The sequence below is a fragment of the Propithecus coquereli genome, unplaced genomic scaffold, assembly GCF_000956105.1.
Source record: "Propithecus coquereli isolate 6110/MARCELLA unplaced genomic scaffold, Pcoq_1.0 Scaffold358, whole genome shotgun sequence".
Classification (NCBI taxonomy): Eukaryota; Metazoa; Chordata; class Mammalia; order Primates; family Indriidae; genus Propithecus; species Propithecus coquereli.
In genome coordinates, this window is record NW_012149263.1 from 1,029,200 (window position 1) to 1,046,500 (window position 17,301).

The 17,301-nt window shown below is 54.3% G+C and overlaps 2 protein-coding genes across 3 annotated transcripts in view; both read left to right on the top strand.

Annotated features, from left to right (window-relative positions):
* FXYD7 (FXYD domain containing ion transport regulator 7) overlaps nt 1-558 on the top strand; it is an 8,522-nt gene extending 7,964 nt beyond the window's left edge. Inside the window, exon 6 of the mRNA XM_012651519.1 lies at nt 159-558. Within this exon, the coding sequence (XP_012506973.1) occupies nt 159-181 (23 nt within the window). The 3' untranslated portion in view covers nt 182-558. The remainder of the gene's footprint in view (nt 1-158) is intronic.
* Nucleotides 559-1,010: 452 nt separating this feature from the next.
* Nucleotides 1,011-12,757, top strand: FXYD5 (FXYD domain containing ion transport regulator 5). Of its 2 annotated transcripts, XM_012651478.1 has the most exons (10): nt 1,011-1,061; nt 1,309-1,474; nt 1,765-1,825; nt 3,572-3,649; nt 4,503-4,559; nt 6,294-6,398; nt 9,419-9,493; nt 10,802-10,831; nt 10,911-10,985; nt 12,441-12,757. In XM_012651478.1, the coding sequence occupies exons 3-10, from the start codon at nt 1,765-1,767 to the stop codon at nt 12,488-12,490; spliced, it is 531 nt and encodes a 176-aa protein (XP_012506932.1). In that variant the 5' UTR covers nt 1,011-1,061; nt 1,309-1,474; the 3' UTR covers nt 12,491-12,757. The 2 variants fall into 2 exon arrangements, with proteins under 2 accessions (XP_012506932.1, XP_012506933.1); XM_012651479.1 differs by lacking the exon at nt 1,309-1,474 and having other exon boundaries at nt 1,019-1,061.
* The last annotated feature ends 4,544 nt before the right edge of the window (nt 12,758-17,301 follow it).

The window sequence follows — 17,301 nt, forward strand, 5'->3', positions numbered from 1 at the left end:
CCAGACACTGGGGCCTGGGGAGGCCAGGCGGCTGCCCAGTGCTAGCTCGAGGGGGCCGGGCCGGGGATCTGCGTCCGTGGGGACCGGGTGGAGAGCCCCCTGGCTGTGGGGCGGGAACTGCTGCCCCCTCCGGGCGCTGACGCTCCCCTCTCCCCCAGCCCCTGGCGGTGGCGGCGTGTAGAAGCAGCCCCGGAACCTCCACTGCTGTCCCTGCCTGGGCGCGGGAGCCTGAGGACCGGGTGGAGGCGGTGGGGACCCCAGCCGTGCGCCGGGGAGCGCCCCCCGAATGAGCCGCCCCGCCCACCCCAAGGCTGGAGCCGCTGCACCCCGCTGTCCCTCCCCAGACCTTGGCAATGACGACCCCCCAAAGAGCCCGTCTGTATCCCGGACCCAGGGACTCAGGCCTCCAGCTCCTGGGGCGCAGGAGTCCCCGGCGAGCCCCCGAGAAGCCCCGTGGACTGTCCCCCTGCACCTCCTTGTCTCCGCCCCGGGGATCCGTTCCCCTGCCCCCTCGGTGTCCGCGTCTTGAGCTTAATAAATGTGCATTTGGTTTTTTCCCCCGTTCTGTCTGTGTATGCGCATCTGTGGGGACACGATGGCGGAGGGGTGCAGCGCTGAACCCGGGGAGCGCTCCCTGCGTGCCCGGCTGTCCCCCCTCCGCTCCCCCGTGCCCGAGTCGCCTCCTCTCCCACGTCCTCAGCGCCCCTCCCGCTCCCTCCACACCTCCGGGTCTGCCCTTTCCCTTCTCCCCCCGGCGACCCGGCGCCGACCCCTCCCGCGCGCTCCCCGCGGGAGCCCCGCCCGCCCAGGACCGCCCGCGGGGGTCCCCTTCCCGCCCCTGGGCCGGTGGGGCCCCGCCTCGCCCTCGCCCCTGCCCCCGCGCCCTCCGCGTCTCCCCCTCCTGCCCCCACCCCGGCTCCGAGGCCAGGAAACCCGAGAGGAAATGACTGAGCCGGCTCGGTCCCCGCCCGCCCGCGCGCCCCTGGCCACACCCTCCGCCCGGACGCAGCCGCCGCGCGGCTCTCTCCCCACGCGGCCGCCGGTTCGGACCCGAGCTCGACGTGAGTCCCTCCTCCGCTCACCGCCAGCCGCCTCCCCTCCGCCCGGGCCGGGCTCGGGTGGGTGGGGGGCCGGCCTGCTCCGTGCCCCTGCGCCCCCCGTTCACGCCACGGCTCTCAGCTCCTCTTCTGCACCGCGGCGGGCCGCACTGCCCCGCTCGCTCCTGCCTCAGTCTCCCCAGATCCCCTCCGTCCCTCTCGGACCAGTCCCTCTCCGATCTACCCAGCATCCTTTTCTATGTCCCTGCAGGCGGCCCCCAACACCAGCTCACTTTTTCCTCTGAGGTCAGGAGTGCATTACTCACTCTTCCTCTTTCCCGCCTCCGACTCCTGGGCTGCGGCCCCTGAGGGAGGGACCGAGTCTCTTGGTCTCCTCCCCTGCCCAGACCCTCAGCCCTCCGCTGTCAGACAGAGGGGTAAGTGCCGGGCAGGGGCGCAGCGAGGCGCTTTTCTGCTTCAGGAGCGTTCCCCCGCCTCGCTGCTGCTGGGAGGCCAGTGGGTCCGATGCTTTTTGTGTTCTTTGGGGACCTGTAGGGGAAAGAAGAGGCTTGGGGCCCCCGCCTCTGAGCCGGTCCTCCTGCCCCAGAAGCCAGCTGCCACCTCCGGTGCAGCCCAGGGTAGGGGATGGGGCGGCAGAGTCCCTGAAACTGCACCCAGCCTGCCCCCCTGGCATCATGGTTGACCCCAGCATCGGCTCTCCCCATAGATGTCGCCATCTGGTCGCCTGTGTCTCCTCACCATCGTTGGCCTGATTCTCCCCACCAGAGGTAAGCCCCAGCCCTTGTCTCCACCGGCCTGCGTGCTGCTGGGTGGCTGGGTGGGGAGTTCAGATTCTCCGTCCTCTGTCCTCCCCTGCTACTGAGCTGGCACCAGGAAGTGGGGGGCCCTATGGGAGGAGGGTTACACCCTCCTCGGACACTCAGAACCGGGTGGCCGCTTCCAGCGAGTCTGGCCGGAGCCTTCCTGCTGGGCAGCCTCTATTTCACCTCCAAGAAGAGCTCAGTTTGATTTGGCAGGGAGGTTGGTGTCGGTTTCCTACTCAGCAGCCAGGAAACTGGGCTCCCAGCAAAGCCGATCACTGGGTCCTGGGCAACACGCAGTTAGGCAAAGGGGCTGAGCTGGGGCTCGTCCAAAGGGTTAGAGACATCGCAGCCTTGCCTGGGAAGTGTTTCCCAAAGCGGGGCCCGAGGGGGGCATTTGCGGATGGTTTTGTGCGGCATGTGCTGTGTGGGCTAGCTCGTTTAGGCTTCAGCTGTACTCAGTTATACACGTCGTGCCCATTTTATGGATGAGGAAACTGAGGCTCAGCGAGGGAACGTGCCCTGTGCCAGCGGCTAGTGAGTGGTGGAGCCTGTCCCCAGAACCCAGAGTGTACACTCCACTGGAGGCGCCCCCATGGTCTTAGACAAAATGGCTTCATGTCTTCTTTCAGTCATGCTACAGATATTTGTTGAGCACCTACTATGTGCCAGATCTATGCACTGGGGAAATAGCAGTGACTAAAACAAGAGGTCACATTGTAGTGGGGAAAGATGACAAGTCAGCAAGTGATGCGGCAGTGTATACAGTGTGCCAGAAGGTGCTCCGTGCTACGGAGAAAAGTAGAGGAGGGTGATGAGGATTGTTGGCACAGGGTGGTCAGGGAGGGCCTCACTGAGGAGGTGCCATTCGGGCAAACACGTGAAGCACATGAGGAACGAGCCTCGCAGATGTCTGGGGGACGAGTGCTATCTGGGGAGTTGGAAGAACAGCAGGCAGGCGGGGTGGCTGGATTGGGGGGAGCAAGAAGGGCAAGAGCAGAGGTCAGAGAAGTGAGGGAGGACCAGACGGAGGGGACTTATGGGCCGGGTGAGGACTTTGCTGTTACCTGGAGTGCGGCGCAGCCCGGCAGGGCTCTGAGCCAGCCCTGACCTGACTCAGGTGTCCCCAGACTCCCTCTGGCTGCGGGTGGGGAGCAGACCGTGGCGTCAGGGACAGAGCAGGGGACCAGGAAGGAGGCTGCTGGGGTGTCCAGGCTGGAGGTGACGGAGGCCGGGCCAGGGTGGGGGCTGTGGATGTGTCTGGCAGCGGGAGAGACCCTCCCCCTGCTCCGTCTCATCTCACCCTGTACAGCCCCATGAAGTAGATTCAATTATCACCGCTTCACAGACCAGGCAGCCGAGGCTCGGCGAGGGGACGTCATTTGCTCCAGGTCACACATCAAGAAAGTTTTGGGGAGCAGAATTTGAAACCAGGGCCCTGGCTGACCCTAGCACCTGGGCTAATAAGCTGAAACTGCCTCTCCCATCCCGCAAGGGTGGGCAGGGAGGGGGCTGGAGGAAGGTTCTCCAGCATTAGGGTAGCTTAAAATACTTCCAGGGTCATGGATTGATTGATACGTCCCAGCAGGTGGGACCTCCAGAGTTTCCAGAGGTGCCCCCAAGGCTGCAGCAAGGAGGGCAGGGGGGGAGCGCTGGCGAGGGAAGGGGGATGGGGGCTGCCCCGGCACCGACTTCTCATCCTTCATTCCCCAGGACAGACGTTGCAGGAGGCCACGCCCATTTCTCCAGACCCAACGACTGAGGACATTCACATCCTGACACCAATCCCAGGTGACGCAAGAGGGACAATTCTGTTATTGCAAACAACAGCAACAAAAGTCCCGCACTTGGACCAAACACAGATAAGGGAATTTATGGATTTGTGCAACTAAAAAGTCCGGGGTTAGACCTTTAGGCATGGCTCAAACTGGTGCTCAGATGATGCTACCAGGAAGCTACCTCCTTGGCTTAGCTCTGCTTCTCTGTGTTGGCCTCATTTTCAGGCAGATTCTCCTCTCATGGGGCCAAGGGGGCCCCTAGAAGCCTGGGGCTTTCATCCTGCCTCCTAAGAATCCAAGCGAGAGATCCCCTTCCCCAGTCCAGCAAATTCCCCAGAACTGAGTGTCCTTAGCCAGGCTCAGGTCACATACCCACCTGTGAGCTGATTGCTGTGGCCACAGGCACAGAGAGCAGATTGGCCAGGCCTGGGTCGCCTGTTCGACCTCCAGCAGGGAGGTGCCAGCCTTGCTGGATAAAGTAGACCGAGAATCAGGGGAGGATGGTTCCCCAAAGGAAGTTCCAGGGGCTCTTATCAGAGCAGGCGGGTGCTGGCTTGTGGTCAGAGGTATTTGGGAGACCGAGTTAAACACGTTTCTTTAGACAAGACACCTCAGAGTCTTGAGGAAGCTAATCTGCAGCCAGCTTCCCCAGGGACCTCTAGGATGGCGTCTGTGGGAGGGGAGGTCCTGAGTCAGGGGAGGTGCTGGCAGCGCATTCGGGCAGTTAGCAAAAGGCTGGATTAATTAAGTCATTTTCATTATAACAAAATCGAGTTGCTATGGGAATCCCCCATATCTGAGTCTACCGACCGTCTCCACCTCCTTCTTCGCTCTTCTCGCCCTGACCGTCTGTGTCCGGATTCCAGATACAGGCCACCCAGAGCTCCAGCCCACCCCTCGGCCGCCAGCCTGGCCTGCTGATGGTGAGTGGGGCAAGCGGAGGGGCTGGGGGTGGGCCCTGGGCGGACGTACCTCCCCGCCTTCCGCTGACACTCTGGGTCTTTGGGTGCCTATTTCAGTCTCAAGCTTTGAGTCCCCTGGTTTACTTTGCACGGGACGGCAGCCAACTCCCTTCAATACTTAAAAAAAAAAAATGTTTGAAACTGTGAAATTAACGTGCATATAGAAAAATCCAAAACCCACAAATGTACAACTTAATGACTTTCTCTAAATTGAGCCCCTGTGTAACTACCACCCGGGTCAAAGAGTAGAACTTGGCAAACACCCCCAGAAACTCCCTGTGTGACGACTTCACTCATTTCTTCCTTTAATCTCTTTGTCTCTTTTTCCTTTTTTGAATTTTCAATACATTTTGAACTTTTTCTTGGAGCATGACATAATTCAAAAGCACTCCCCAATTTTTGCAATTGACGTTTGGCGACACATAAACACATTCTCCGTGGAAAGAATAAAAGTACCATAGGTGAAACTAAATCCCCTTGACACCCCCATCCTTCTTCCCTCCGTCTGTCTCTGGGCGGTCCCCACTGTTAGCACTGGGGTCGCTCCCTGGTGATACTGCGTCACACGGCTGTCACCTGGAGAAACGCACTGACCGTGCGGTGCATCTGTGAGCTCAGGGATGTCATGAGTGTTCTGCGACTTGCCTTGTTTGGTATTTTTCACGCAACAGTGTCATTGGCAGCTCTGCTCACAGCACTCCATAAAGACTCGTCTTGTTTTCTCTGCTGCGCAGTGTTCTGCAGGGTGGCCGTGCTGCAGTTAGGGTCACACACCTCTTGAGTACATTGACCGCCTCCAGTTTCTTCTGTCTACACACAGCGCCACAATGAGCAAAGCTGCCCCTTCCTCCTTGAGCAAACACTTAGACTAGTAGGTACTTCCTATGTGCTGGTCATGGTTCTGAATATTTCACTTGTGTTAACTCACTCAAGCCTCACACGCACCCTCTGAGGTTATGTTATCCCCGTTTTACAGATAAGGAAGCAGGCTCAGAGTAACTTGCCCGAGGTCTCACAGGAAGTCAGGGACGCAGCTGGGATTGAAGTCCAGGAATGATAGTTTCAGAGACTGTGCTTTTATCCAAAACACTACTGGGCAAAGGCTGGGCGCGGTGGCTCACGCCTGTAATCCTAGCACTCTGGGAGGCCGAGGCGGGAGGATCGCTTGAGCTCAGGAGTTCGAGACCAGCCTGAGCAAGAGTGAGACCCCATCTCTACTAAAAATAGAAAGAAAATAATTGGACAACTAAAAATATATAGAAAAAACTAGCCGGGCATGGTGGCGCATGCCTGTAGTCCCAGCTACTCGGGAGGCTGAGGCAGGAGGATCGCTTGAGCCCAGGAGTTTGAGGTTGCTGTGAGCTATGATGATGCCATTGCACTCCATCCTGGGCAGCAGAGTGAGAATCTGTCTCAAAAAACAAAAACAAAAACAAACAAACAAATCGAATAAACCAAAAACCCACCATGGGGCAAAGGACATGCACGATTAAATTTGTGTTGAAAGTCGCCCTCCCACAGGCAGTACTCGGGAGAGTCCCGCTTTCCCACCCCTGCAGTGGCACTTGGCATGCCAACGTCTTTGGGTTTTGCCAACCTGTCGGAGGGAGATCGTCCCTTGCTGTGCAATGGGTCTGCATGTCCCCAATTCAATCTTTTCTTACCCTCCCCGCCTTGCTCTTCTGGCCCGAGTAGAAACAACACAAAACCCGACTGAGACCTTGACCCAGACCCAGCAGCCGACGGGAGCGGACGGACTGCCGGCGTCGCATCCAGGGGCGCACAACAGCACCGAGGAAGGTAGCGTCTGGGACCGAGAACGGCAGCCTATAGTCTTTGTTTAACTCTCCATCTAGGTCACCGTTTCCCCACGTGTGTTTCTCCGAGCACCTGTTTGGGGAATTGTTAATACACTTTCAAAAAAATTTTTTTGGTTTGTGGTCAGAGGTATTTGGGGAACTCTGAGTTAAAGTTAACCACGTTTCTTTATGGCAGGACTTCTCAGAGTCTTGATTAAGCTAATTTGCAGCAAACGTCCCCTAAGGGGAGCAGCCAATATGCAGTGTTTCCCAAACTGTTAGACTTGGGAACCCTCTTTCGTTCGGTTCCCTTCACAGGGCTGGTGCTATAAAATGTGGCTCTGGATGTTTCCTTTGTACATGTCTTAATGATAGAGCAGGAACTCTTAAGTTGCGAGATACAGAAAATACAACTTAAGAAGATTTATTGGCTATGTAAGTTCTGTGAAGTCCAGAGGTAGCCAATTTCAGGCATGGCTGGATCAAGGAGCTCTCACTGTCATCATGACTGAATTGCTCCCCCTCTTAGCGCTGTTGTCTTCATTCTCAGCTTACTTTTCCCCTATTGGTGGCAAAGATAGTCACATGGTTCTAACTTTAGGTCACAAACCCCGTGGCCAGAGAACATCTCTTTCCCAATATCTCCAGCCCAAAGCTGGAGGCTCAGCTGGGGTCGGATGCTCATGTCCGAACAAATAGGAGCCTGGGAAATGCACTGCTCTGATTGGTCAGGCCTGAATCCTGTGCCCCACCCTGGGCCTGGAGAAGGTGGTCAGCCCTGCCTGAACCACATAGACCAAGAGTCAGGGAAGAGGTGATTTCCCTCTGGACAAGTGAGTTAATGTTACCAAATACGGGAAAGGGGGCCGAACTGATACAATGGCAACAGAGGGCCTCTGATGCTTGTGTGATGATCCCTTTTGAGGGGCAGCCCCCATTGGAAAGTATTGTATAATAGCTTAGGTCATTCCCAGGCTGAAAGGCATGCACAGTTGTGCAGGCTGGGCACTGCCCAAGAGCACCACCTCTAAGGCCATGCCATTCCGCTTGTCGATCTTTGTAATTGTATCAAGTTCCCAGTGCTGGCAATAAAGCATCTGATTCTTACAGAATCTGTTTACTAAAACGATTTTACAGCAGACAAAAATAAAGTGTCTCGAGAAAGGGAGCTTTTTTATTTCACACAAAAGTGGCCCTATGGGGCCTGGGGGATAGCAGCTGCATCTACACTTCCCAATTGATAAAGCATTTTACAATTTGCTCTGGGTCTTTGCTGACCTGGGTTACCTTATGCACTAGTCCGCATCCCTGGCTGCACGTGGCAGAAACTCTGCAGGGCCATGGGGATTGCACAGCCAAGTGGTAAAAGGCGCTACTGAGCGTCAGGATTTCCCAGAGCCTCCCTCCCTCCTGCATCTTTGCTTCTCTGGTGCTGGCGCTTCTCTTCCAGCTAGTGAGGAAATGGCCCCTGTCATCTCCCAGCTCAGAGCTTCCTGGCTTCACTTAGTGTCTTAGTCTGCTCAGGTTGCCGTAACAAAATACCACGGACCAGGTGGCTTAAACAGCAAGAATTTATTTCTCCCAGCTCTGGACACTGGAAGTTCAAGATCAAGGTGCCAACAGGGACAGTGTCTGGTGAGAGCTCTCTCCGTGGGTTGCAGGCAGCCACCCTCTCGCTATGTCCTCCCATGGCTTTTCCCCGGAGTGTGCGGATGGAGAGAGAGCTCTCTGGTCTCTTCTTCTAAGGGCACTAATCCCATCATGAGGGCCCCACCTTTACGACCTCATCTAACCCTAACTATCTGCCCCATCTGCAAATACCATCGCATTGGGGGTTAGGGCTTCAGCACATGCATTTGGTGGGTGAGGGATAAAACTCAGTGCATAGTACCCAGATTTCTCGACAATCACTACTGGAGATTTGAACGGTCCCAGGGAAAGGCTACCCTGGGGTCACGTGCTCCCCGTTGTAGCCTAGGTCACAACTGGGGAATCAGATGGACTAGGGCAGGGGGAGCAGTTCCCCCAAAGAAAGGGGGAGCTGTTCCCAGAAGAAGGGGGGAGTGCCGAGTAGACAATGAAACTGCTGACGTTTGCAGAGAGCTTATTCCATGCTGGGCACTGGGCTGAGCTTTCGTACTCCCTCATTCGATGCTCACAAACACCCTACATTGTGGGGGCTGTCATTACTCCTGTTTCACAGGGAGGAGATCCAAAGCCCAGAGAGGTTACTCAGCTTGCCTTAGGCCACACAGCCCAAAGCAACAGAATCGGAATTTGCGTCCAGACTATCTAGCTCCAGGGTGCACGGACACCACACACTGTCGCAGCTGCCCTTTGTATTTTCTGTGGTCTTGACATCTCTGTCCCTGCTGTTGATCTTGCTCATACTTTCCGTTGGGTCACGCGTTCCCCGAACATCTTGTAATCTTTGGCTGTCGGCTCATATTTAGGGGGTGATGTGTGAGAGAGGCCCAGGAAAGTCAGGGCTCATGAGGAGGCTTTCACCTGCTGGCTTCTAATGGAGGCTTCAGATGGGGCGTGGGGGTGCTTCTTAGGGCCAGAGGGGCAGGCCTTTTATTTTGGGCATTGATTTTTTTTCAAGAGAGAAACCTTCTGGTATTTTTGGTTTAGGGGCAGAGGTGATATTGAGAATGTTTTACATATCTCCAGGCTGTGTGGCTGGAAGGCCAGGTCCTGGAAGTCCCCCTGCCTGGTTACGCCAGGTGTTGCCTTTTAGTTCCTTTATCTCCTGGATTATAGGGTGGCCCAGGAGATCCTAGGAGTAAGGGGTCCCTCGGGGGTTGGGGTAGCTGTAACCAGATGGTGCAGGCTTAGTTTGGTATTTCGGTACCCACCATTACGTGTTGCCTCCAGGGGTGGAGTCGGGGGACGCCTGACCCTGCACTCTGGCTGTGTAGATGTGGTAGAGGGGTTTCTCCCAGATACGGACTTTCAGTGATGTCCCTTGTTTCTGCCCCCATCATCTTCCATCCACTCTCTCTGCCCATCCCACTGAAGGCACGACGATGCTCTCCAAGAGGACGTCCCCAGGCACAGATGTCAGGAAAGACCCCCAGACCCCCAAGCCACACGGTCAGTAACTCCCTTCCCAGACTGGAAGTGGGCTGCTTTCTATTCACTGTGTATTTCCAGCACCTGGCATACAGCCCAGCACAGAATAGTCCTGGTAAACATGTGTTGGGTGAATAAATGGGTTCAAGCCCCGCGGAGGGTGGGCACATGATAAAAGTCTGAATAGATGAATGAATGCATAAATGAATCCCGCATGCAAACCACCTCAAAACTCAATAACTTAAAAATGATAACCATTTATTTAGCTCTCAACTCTGCAATTTGGAAACATAGGCTGTGCTCAGCTGGCTGGTTCTTCTGGTTTCAGCTGGATTTACTCATGCGTCTGAGATTAGTTGGGTCAGCAGGGAGCTCTGTTTAGAGGGGCACCTGGATTATTCTTCTCATAGTCTTATCCTCGACTTCCTTCCTAGTCAACCCCCAGTGAATGAATGGAAATGATATGCCCACAGGTCATATAGAGAACTCATTTCCTGTTCATTCAACAAATATTCCCTGAGCACTTCCTGTGTGTGTCAGGTACTGTTATAGGGCCAGGAATATGGCAGTGAACAAGAAAGACAAAAATCTCTGTCCTCATGGAACTGATATTCTAGTAGGGGAAGAAAGGCAACAAATAATAATCATGATAATTGTATGTCACTGGAGTTTAACTTGCCATCAAGAAAAACAAGCAGGGTTAGAGAGTGGCTGAGGAGTACAGGTTGAGTATCCATTATTCAAAATGCTTGAGACCAGATGTGTTCCAGATTTGGGATTTTTTTGAATTTTGGAATATTTTCATTATATTCACCGGTTTAGCATTCCTAATCCAAAAATCCCAAATCCAAAATGCTCCAGTGAGCACTCCTTTTGAGTATCATATTGGTGCTCAAAAAGTTTCAGAATTTGGAACATTTTGGATTTTGGATTTTCACTTTAGGGATACTCAACCTGGATTTCATATACAGGACCAGGGAAGGCCCCACTGAGAAGGAAGTGAAGGAAGTAGCCATGTGGATGTCCAGGGAAAGGGTGTTCCAGGCAGCGGGAACAGCCAGTGCAAAGGCCCTGAGGTGAGAAGGTATCTGGCATGTTCGACAGCAGGGAGGCCAGTGGGCTGGAGTACAACGAATGAGGGGAGAGTGAAGAGATGAGGTTAGGGAGGTAATGAAAACCAGACTGTGTGTCACGGTGAGGACTTTGGCTTTTGTTCTAAGGGTACCAAGGCTGAGACCCAGGTGTTCCCTCTCCCTGACTTTGCCATTCACTTATTCGTGCCACAAACCTTTGCAGAACTCTGACTTGCTCCTTGTCTGTCCTCTCCAGGTTCAGATGAGGACAACCCCTTCTTCTATGGTAAGCTGCCCGTGGGAAGATGTGGGGAGAGGAAGGGTGAAGGCCTCTATGACTATATCCCTCCATTTTCTCTCTACAGATGAAAGCACTCTCCGGAAACGGGGGCTACTGGTGGCGGCTGTGCTGTTCATCACTGGCATTGTCATCCTCACCAGTGAGAATGGGAGTTGGGTGGGAATGGGGAGGCTTGCTCTGTGGCTGAGGGTCAGGTCCTCAAAGGCCCCTGGGCAAGGTTGTTTTAAATGAGTTATCCATTAGCTATATATCCATACAAACTGCCCCCGAATTCAATGGTTTAAAATGATTAACATGTATTTAGCTCTCAAGCATGCAGTTTGGAAATGTAGGCTGGGTTCAGCTGGGTGGCTCTTCTGGTCTCAGCTGTATTTACTCACACATCTGAGGTCAGTTGTGGGTCAGCAGAGAGCGCTGCTCTTGGTTCTCTGCCTCATGGTCTTACTAACTAGCCTGGACTTGTTCACATCATGGTGGCAGGGGTCTGAGAGAGAGAGAAAGACAGAGAGAGAGAGAGAGAGGGAAAGTGAGAGCAAAGGAGTGCAGGCTCAGAACTGGCCACTATCACCTCCGGCACATTCTGTTAGTCGAAGCAAGTCACAAGGCCAGGCTTCATCCAAGCAGTCGGGAAATAGACTTGCTCTTGATGGGAAGAGAGGCAAAGCCACATTGCAAGGGACGTGGATAGTGCTGGGGAGGGACAGAGAACTGGGAGCTCTTCTGGAAGTCAACAAACCACGCCAGGGTCACAAGTCCACTCTGACCTGGTGGGCCGAGGGCTGCACAAGGCTGGGTGGGGAGGAGGCAGATGAGCATCGATGCCTTACCTGGATGGAGCAGCCCCACCCACTCCGTGGCGCAAGAATAGGGGCCTGGAGCTGCCAGAGGAGCCACTCCTTCAAGAGCTCCGTGTTCCTGTAAAATCTTCCGGCGCATGGCTATCGGCAGCCGTGTTGGTCAGGGTCATGGCAGGTGACACGAGGGCCCAAAAAGGATTAATTAGAGACTGTTGAATAGAGAGACTTTTCCACCACACCAGGGTAACGAGATGGAGCAGCACCCAGGACTAGCCACGATGGGGAGCTGTTATCCGCTGGGCCTGGGGGGTGAGAGGAGGTCGTGGCTATGCCAGGGCCCGGTGAGAGATGGAACTGTGGCTCCAGGGAGAGGGTTCCAGCCACTGCCTCACCGTAACCCAACCAGGAGGGAGCAGGGCCGAGGGGATCAGATGCCCAAACCTCCCTCTCCTCCTGCCCTCCTGTCTCCTGCCAATGCTGAACCACAGGGCAAGGGGCCCGCGGCATGTGGGCAGTCAGGTCGGCCTCCCAGGGCCCAACACAGGGCAGGGAAGGGTGGAAAAGGGAAAACGACAAGTAGAGAAACTAAGGTTTTCAAAACGCTGTGGGTGAGATCAAACACAAGGGCCCCCAGTTTATAAGCTCTTGGGTAATCTGCATAGTTTACACCAAGTTTCACTACCTCTCGTCCCACGTCTTCACCAGGAAGATGAGCACAGCCAGGTGTGTTTTGCCTTCATGGGGCAAAACAATCAGTATCGCTCCAACTCATGGCTGCACCTTTCCTTCTCCCCCAGGCGGCAAGTGTAGGCAGTTGTCCCAGTTATGCCGGAATCACCGCAGGTGAGTCCGTCAGCAGCAGGGGCCAGCAGCACTATGGGCACCCCGAGACTGAGCCTCCCCCAGCTCACCGTCCCCAGCCGCCTCCCTGCCCTCAAAGAGCCTCAAGAACGGTCAGTATAAGAAGCCCAGCCTGAGGGGGAAGACACAGATGGATGCAGCCGGAGCTGGGGCTGATGGCCGGAGTCCCCTACCGTCCCCATCCTGCCGCCCAGGAAGGCTGGCGGGCTCCCTGGTCACTGCCCCTCCACTCTGCTCAGACAAAAATAAAGCACAGCGGCCCTCACCCTGTGGTCTCTGATCATTCCTCACAGGGGAGTGGAAGAAAGGCAGGTCCTGGCCTCGGTGCCCCCACCCCCAGGAGTGCAGCAAGGAGTCACAGACCCAAAGCTGAGGCAGAGAACAAAGGGAAGGAAGCCTGGGGCCAGGCTGGTGGCCAGGGAGAGAGTCAGGGCTGGGTCGTGCCCGCAGGCAGTTTGAGCCCCGGGCCTGGTCCCCGAGGGGAGCGTGGTATCCAACGGCAGCTCCGCCCCAGCATAGGCAGGGTTCAGGCAAACACGGGTGGAGGTCCCGGCCCACGTGGTCCCCTCTCCTTCAAACTGTAGGTCTTTCCCGCACTGGGAGGGGCCCCTCACACGAGTGTGGACACCCCAGCCTGCACATCCAAGCCTCATCTGCACCCCCAATATGCAAATGGCCACCTCTGGGCCATCTCTCTGCTTAGAGATAGATGTGTCCATTAAGAAGGCCACATGGGCCCTGGCGTGGGCTCAGAGAAATCTGAGTGAGGAATTGTGGGGTGCAAGGAGGCTCCAGTGGGCACTTCCGGAAGGCTCTGGACCCCACGGCCCATGGGGAGGGAGCTCAGCCAGGCGAGGCTGGAGCGGCCCCTCCCCCGTGCAAGGCTTGGGCCAGGGCTGTGCCCAGGCGCAAGGATGGTGCCAAAGTAGAGACGAGGTCCCTGTCACAGGGGGTTGCATAACAACGTTTCACAAACTTCAGGTCCCGGCCCATTCGTGGGTTACAAAATCAGTTTAGTGGGCCATGAGCAGCATTAAAAAAATGAAAGAAGAAGTCGTAAAATAAAAAAGAAAATATCAGCACATCACAAATAATAAATGCAAGATTTTATATATATAATATGTACACTGTTATATACATAGATGTTACTGTATACATGTTGGGAGACTAAAAATATTTCTTTATTGGCACCCACGACCTACTAATCAGGACAGATGTCTAACTGATAAGGAAGGTGTGTCATATTAATATATATGTATATATTCGTATACCTAAGGGAGTACATGTATTAAATTGAATCATTTGAAAATGTTACCGTTCAAATATTTCTGACATACAAAAATAGCAATTTCATATGGCTCAACCTAATGATATACACAGTAATGATATAAAATGCACGTCATCCTGTGGGTCGCTTTTTAAGAACATTGGGAAGCATTGGGGATCGGGGCGTGGGTGGCAGGAGGGAAGAAACTTTGCTTTTTAGAACAGGAAATGCTGGCAGCCACATCTGTCCCCTGCCTTGGTGGCCACATCGGTATCTGGAAGATGTTGTCAGGACAGCGTTTCCCAGACTTCAGCCGTCACATACCCAATTCGCAATGGCTGACGCATTTTCACCCCTACCCCCAAACTATTATTATTCACTGCTTTAAAAGAACAATTCCCTTTTTCACTTAAATGAATGGATTTTACAAGGCGTGCTCATATATGGATGATCAGTAGTGCTTGATTGAAAAGAAACGAAGAAGTTCTATTGCATTTCAGCTGGACGCGGAGTTGCTGTCCAAGGGTCAGAGTGTGCTCTGTCGGAGGAACGCCACTGAGTGCCAGGGTTGGGATGTCACCCTCCTGCCCAAAGAGACTGCAATGTACAGGGCTGTGGCCATGACCCTACCGCCCAAAGACGGTTCCGGAGACCCAAGACCACTCTCACTTCTGACACCACCTGCAGGTTCAAGGACCCCCAAGACCACCCGCAGGTTTGACAATCGGCTGGAAGGACTCACAGAACTCACTGCACGCGGACGGACTCACAGTGACGGTTTATTAAAGTGAAAGGAAACATTAAAATCATCCAAGGAAACACACGTGGGGAAGAGGCCAGGAGCGTTCTAGGCGCAAAGGTCCGAGTCGTCCTCTCCCAGGGGAGTCGCGGACGGTGCTGGCTTCTCCTGGCAATGATGTGTGACAACCCACATGGAGCATTGGTAACCAGGGGAGCTCGCTCCAGCCTTGGGGTCCAGAATTTCGACAACGCGCAGTCACGCCGCGCAGCTGACCCCAGTCTCCAGCGCCTCCAGAGGTGGAGCCGACGCTGTGTGGCCCACGGCCCCCACCGCAAATCACAAGGTTAGGAACAATCTGGTGTGGGCCAAGGCCACCGTGCAAACAAAGACACTCTTATCACGCGGAACATTCCAAGGGCCTGGAGATTACCTTCCAACAGCCAAGGGCAGAAGCCAGACCTTTCTTTGCACAAAGTTAATTCTTTACTACACAGAGACTTTCTCCCTCATATCATTTAACGGATTGAGAAATAGTCAAAGGGGACTTGCTTTCCGGTGATGCGATTCAATGCGATTTAATATTGCTCGAGGCCGACAAGCAGCTCGCGCGCTGCCACGCCAGCCTTGCAGAACGCCCGGCGGCCTCCGTGGGCAGAGCAAGGCGGCGCTCACTCGCGGGGCGTGGCGGGGCGTTTTCGCCTGGTGTGCTTCCACCTTCCTGGGGGTAGTGCCATGTCCCCAGATGCCCCCTGAGACGGGGCTTGGGATGTGGATCCAGCTGTGCCAGTCAGAGGCCCTCACGCGAGATCCGGAAGACCAAAAACGACCATCTTCCTGCATCACTGGCTGTTTTCTGCGGGCTACGGTTGTGAAAGGGTCAGGTTTTCTGGCCATCCCATTCCTGCGTCCGTCACTAGCCTGACGGGCACTAAAAGACAGTTACGCTCATAAAAGAATATCTAGGTGGCCAAAAAGCACACGAAAAGGTGCCCAGTGTCATTGTCTGCAGGAGACTCAACTGCCACATCACATTCCAGCAGAAAAGTCAAAAGGGAAAAACACGTGTGGGGAGGAAAGCCACCACTAGGGGATTCCACTCCTTTTGAAGAGAATTCCCAAAATCCCTTCCCAAATACTGCTACTTACTTCTGATTGGCCACCTCTATCTGCAAAGGAAACTGAGAAATGCGGTCTTTTAGCTGAGACCATGACACCCTGAACACCACCAGGGAAAACAGCAGCCTCCGGGGATGTGCCGACGTGGCGAGAAGGATGCTGAGCTTCCGCCAAGCCAGGACGCGGCGGCTTCAGCCATTTTTGTTCCTCCTGAAAGGAAAATATAACTCTTCTTAAGACGGGGGGCTGTTGAGACTTCCAGGGGACAGCAGCACTGAATCTTGGACGTGGAAAAGACTTCCAGAAATCTCCCCAGCAGCGCCCATAATGCTCCTAACAGGCTGTTCGTCTGCCGCCCAAACCTTTCTGGCATGAGACACCTTTTTCTGTTGTGTCATTGTCTGAACCGAAGCCCCCTCCTCCTCCACTCTTACAGCAGGGGAGGTTTCTTGCCAAGAGCTAATGGAGTGGATCTTGTAATTCAGCCAGCCTCTGAGGACAATTCTGTCAAGGCTCTTGTTTTGGAAGAATTGAGGCCAAATCCCATTAACTGAAAGGAATCTGCTTTTTCTCATCTGACACTAGATTGTGCTCTTCTCAGGGTGCTGGGAAGGACCCGCACTGCTTGCTTCCAAGGAGGGTGTTGGGTCAATGAATCCAGCTCCTCAGGGTGGGAGATTAAACAGAACTTGAAACACGGACCAAGGCAGCTTTGTAATGTGGCAACTTGGCTAGGCGAAACTACATTTCCCAGAATTCCTTTCCCTGGATGCCTGTACGTTTCTGTTAGGGTGCCTCACAAGAGGCATTCTTGTGGGAGATTTGCTGGGTAGAGGTGGAGCAGCAGTCATTTTGTGGCTTATACTGGTTGTCGCTCATCTGCCCACTCATGTCGTGGGCATATGGCAGGACTGCAACTCTCTCACCTTCCCTGGGTCCTCCTTCCGGTTCTTCAACACCTGGGCCAGGTGTGTGCTTAGCCCCATGATGAAAGGCCCTGGAGCCAGCAGGGCACCCACACCGACAAGCTCAGAGGCAACAAGAACTGACATGGGGTTCAGTCCACCCTTGTGGACTCCAGGTTGTGCTTGTAGGTTCCAGCTTGTTCCTGTTGTCCCCGACCTTACGCGTTATCTGCCCTTCCTGACTTTCTGGACCTGTGGGCTTCAAGTTCCAGCGTCAAGCACAGCCTTACAGGAGAGCTTCATTAGCTCCCACAGTTGTTAAGGGTCAAATTTGTGTAGCAAATGGTGTGTGTGTGTGTGTGTGTGTGTGTGTGTGTGTGTGTGTGTGTGTGTGTGTATTAGAGGTTCGCCTTCGCTGATAAAGAGTTTAGTACTAAGAGTGGTCCCAGAAGAACAGAATCTTGAGTTTTCTGGAATTGGTTCTCTAATCTAATTAAATTTAGTCATTAATGACCCTATTTCCAGTGACAAAGGAGACACTGGTAGTCCATGGCATGGAGTGGCAAAGCAGTTACTCAGATCACCACCAGTCGCTTCCTGTATTAAGTCCCTATGGAAGGCAAGCCTCTGGGTGACCGAGTGTTTGCTTCCATAGAACATCTTAGTGAAAATAAGGAGCGTAATGGGGTTGGTTCATTGCTTCTAACTGTGCTGCAAAACTTGAGGAAAGAAGATGATGCGCTCAGAGCTTCAAATTCCCAGCTCAA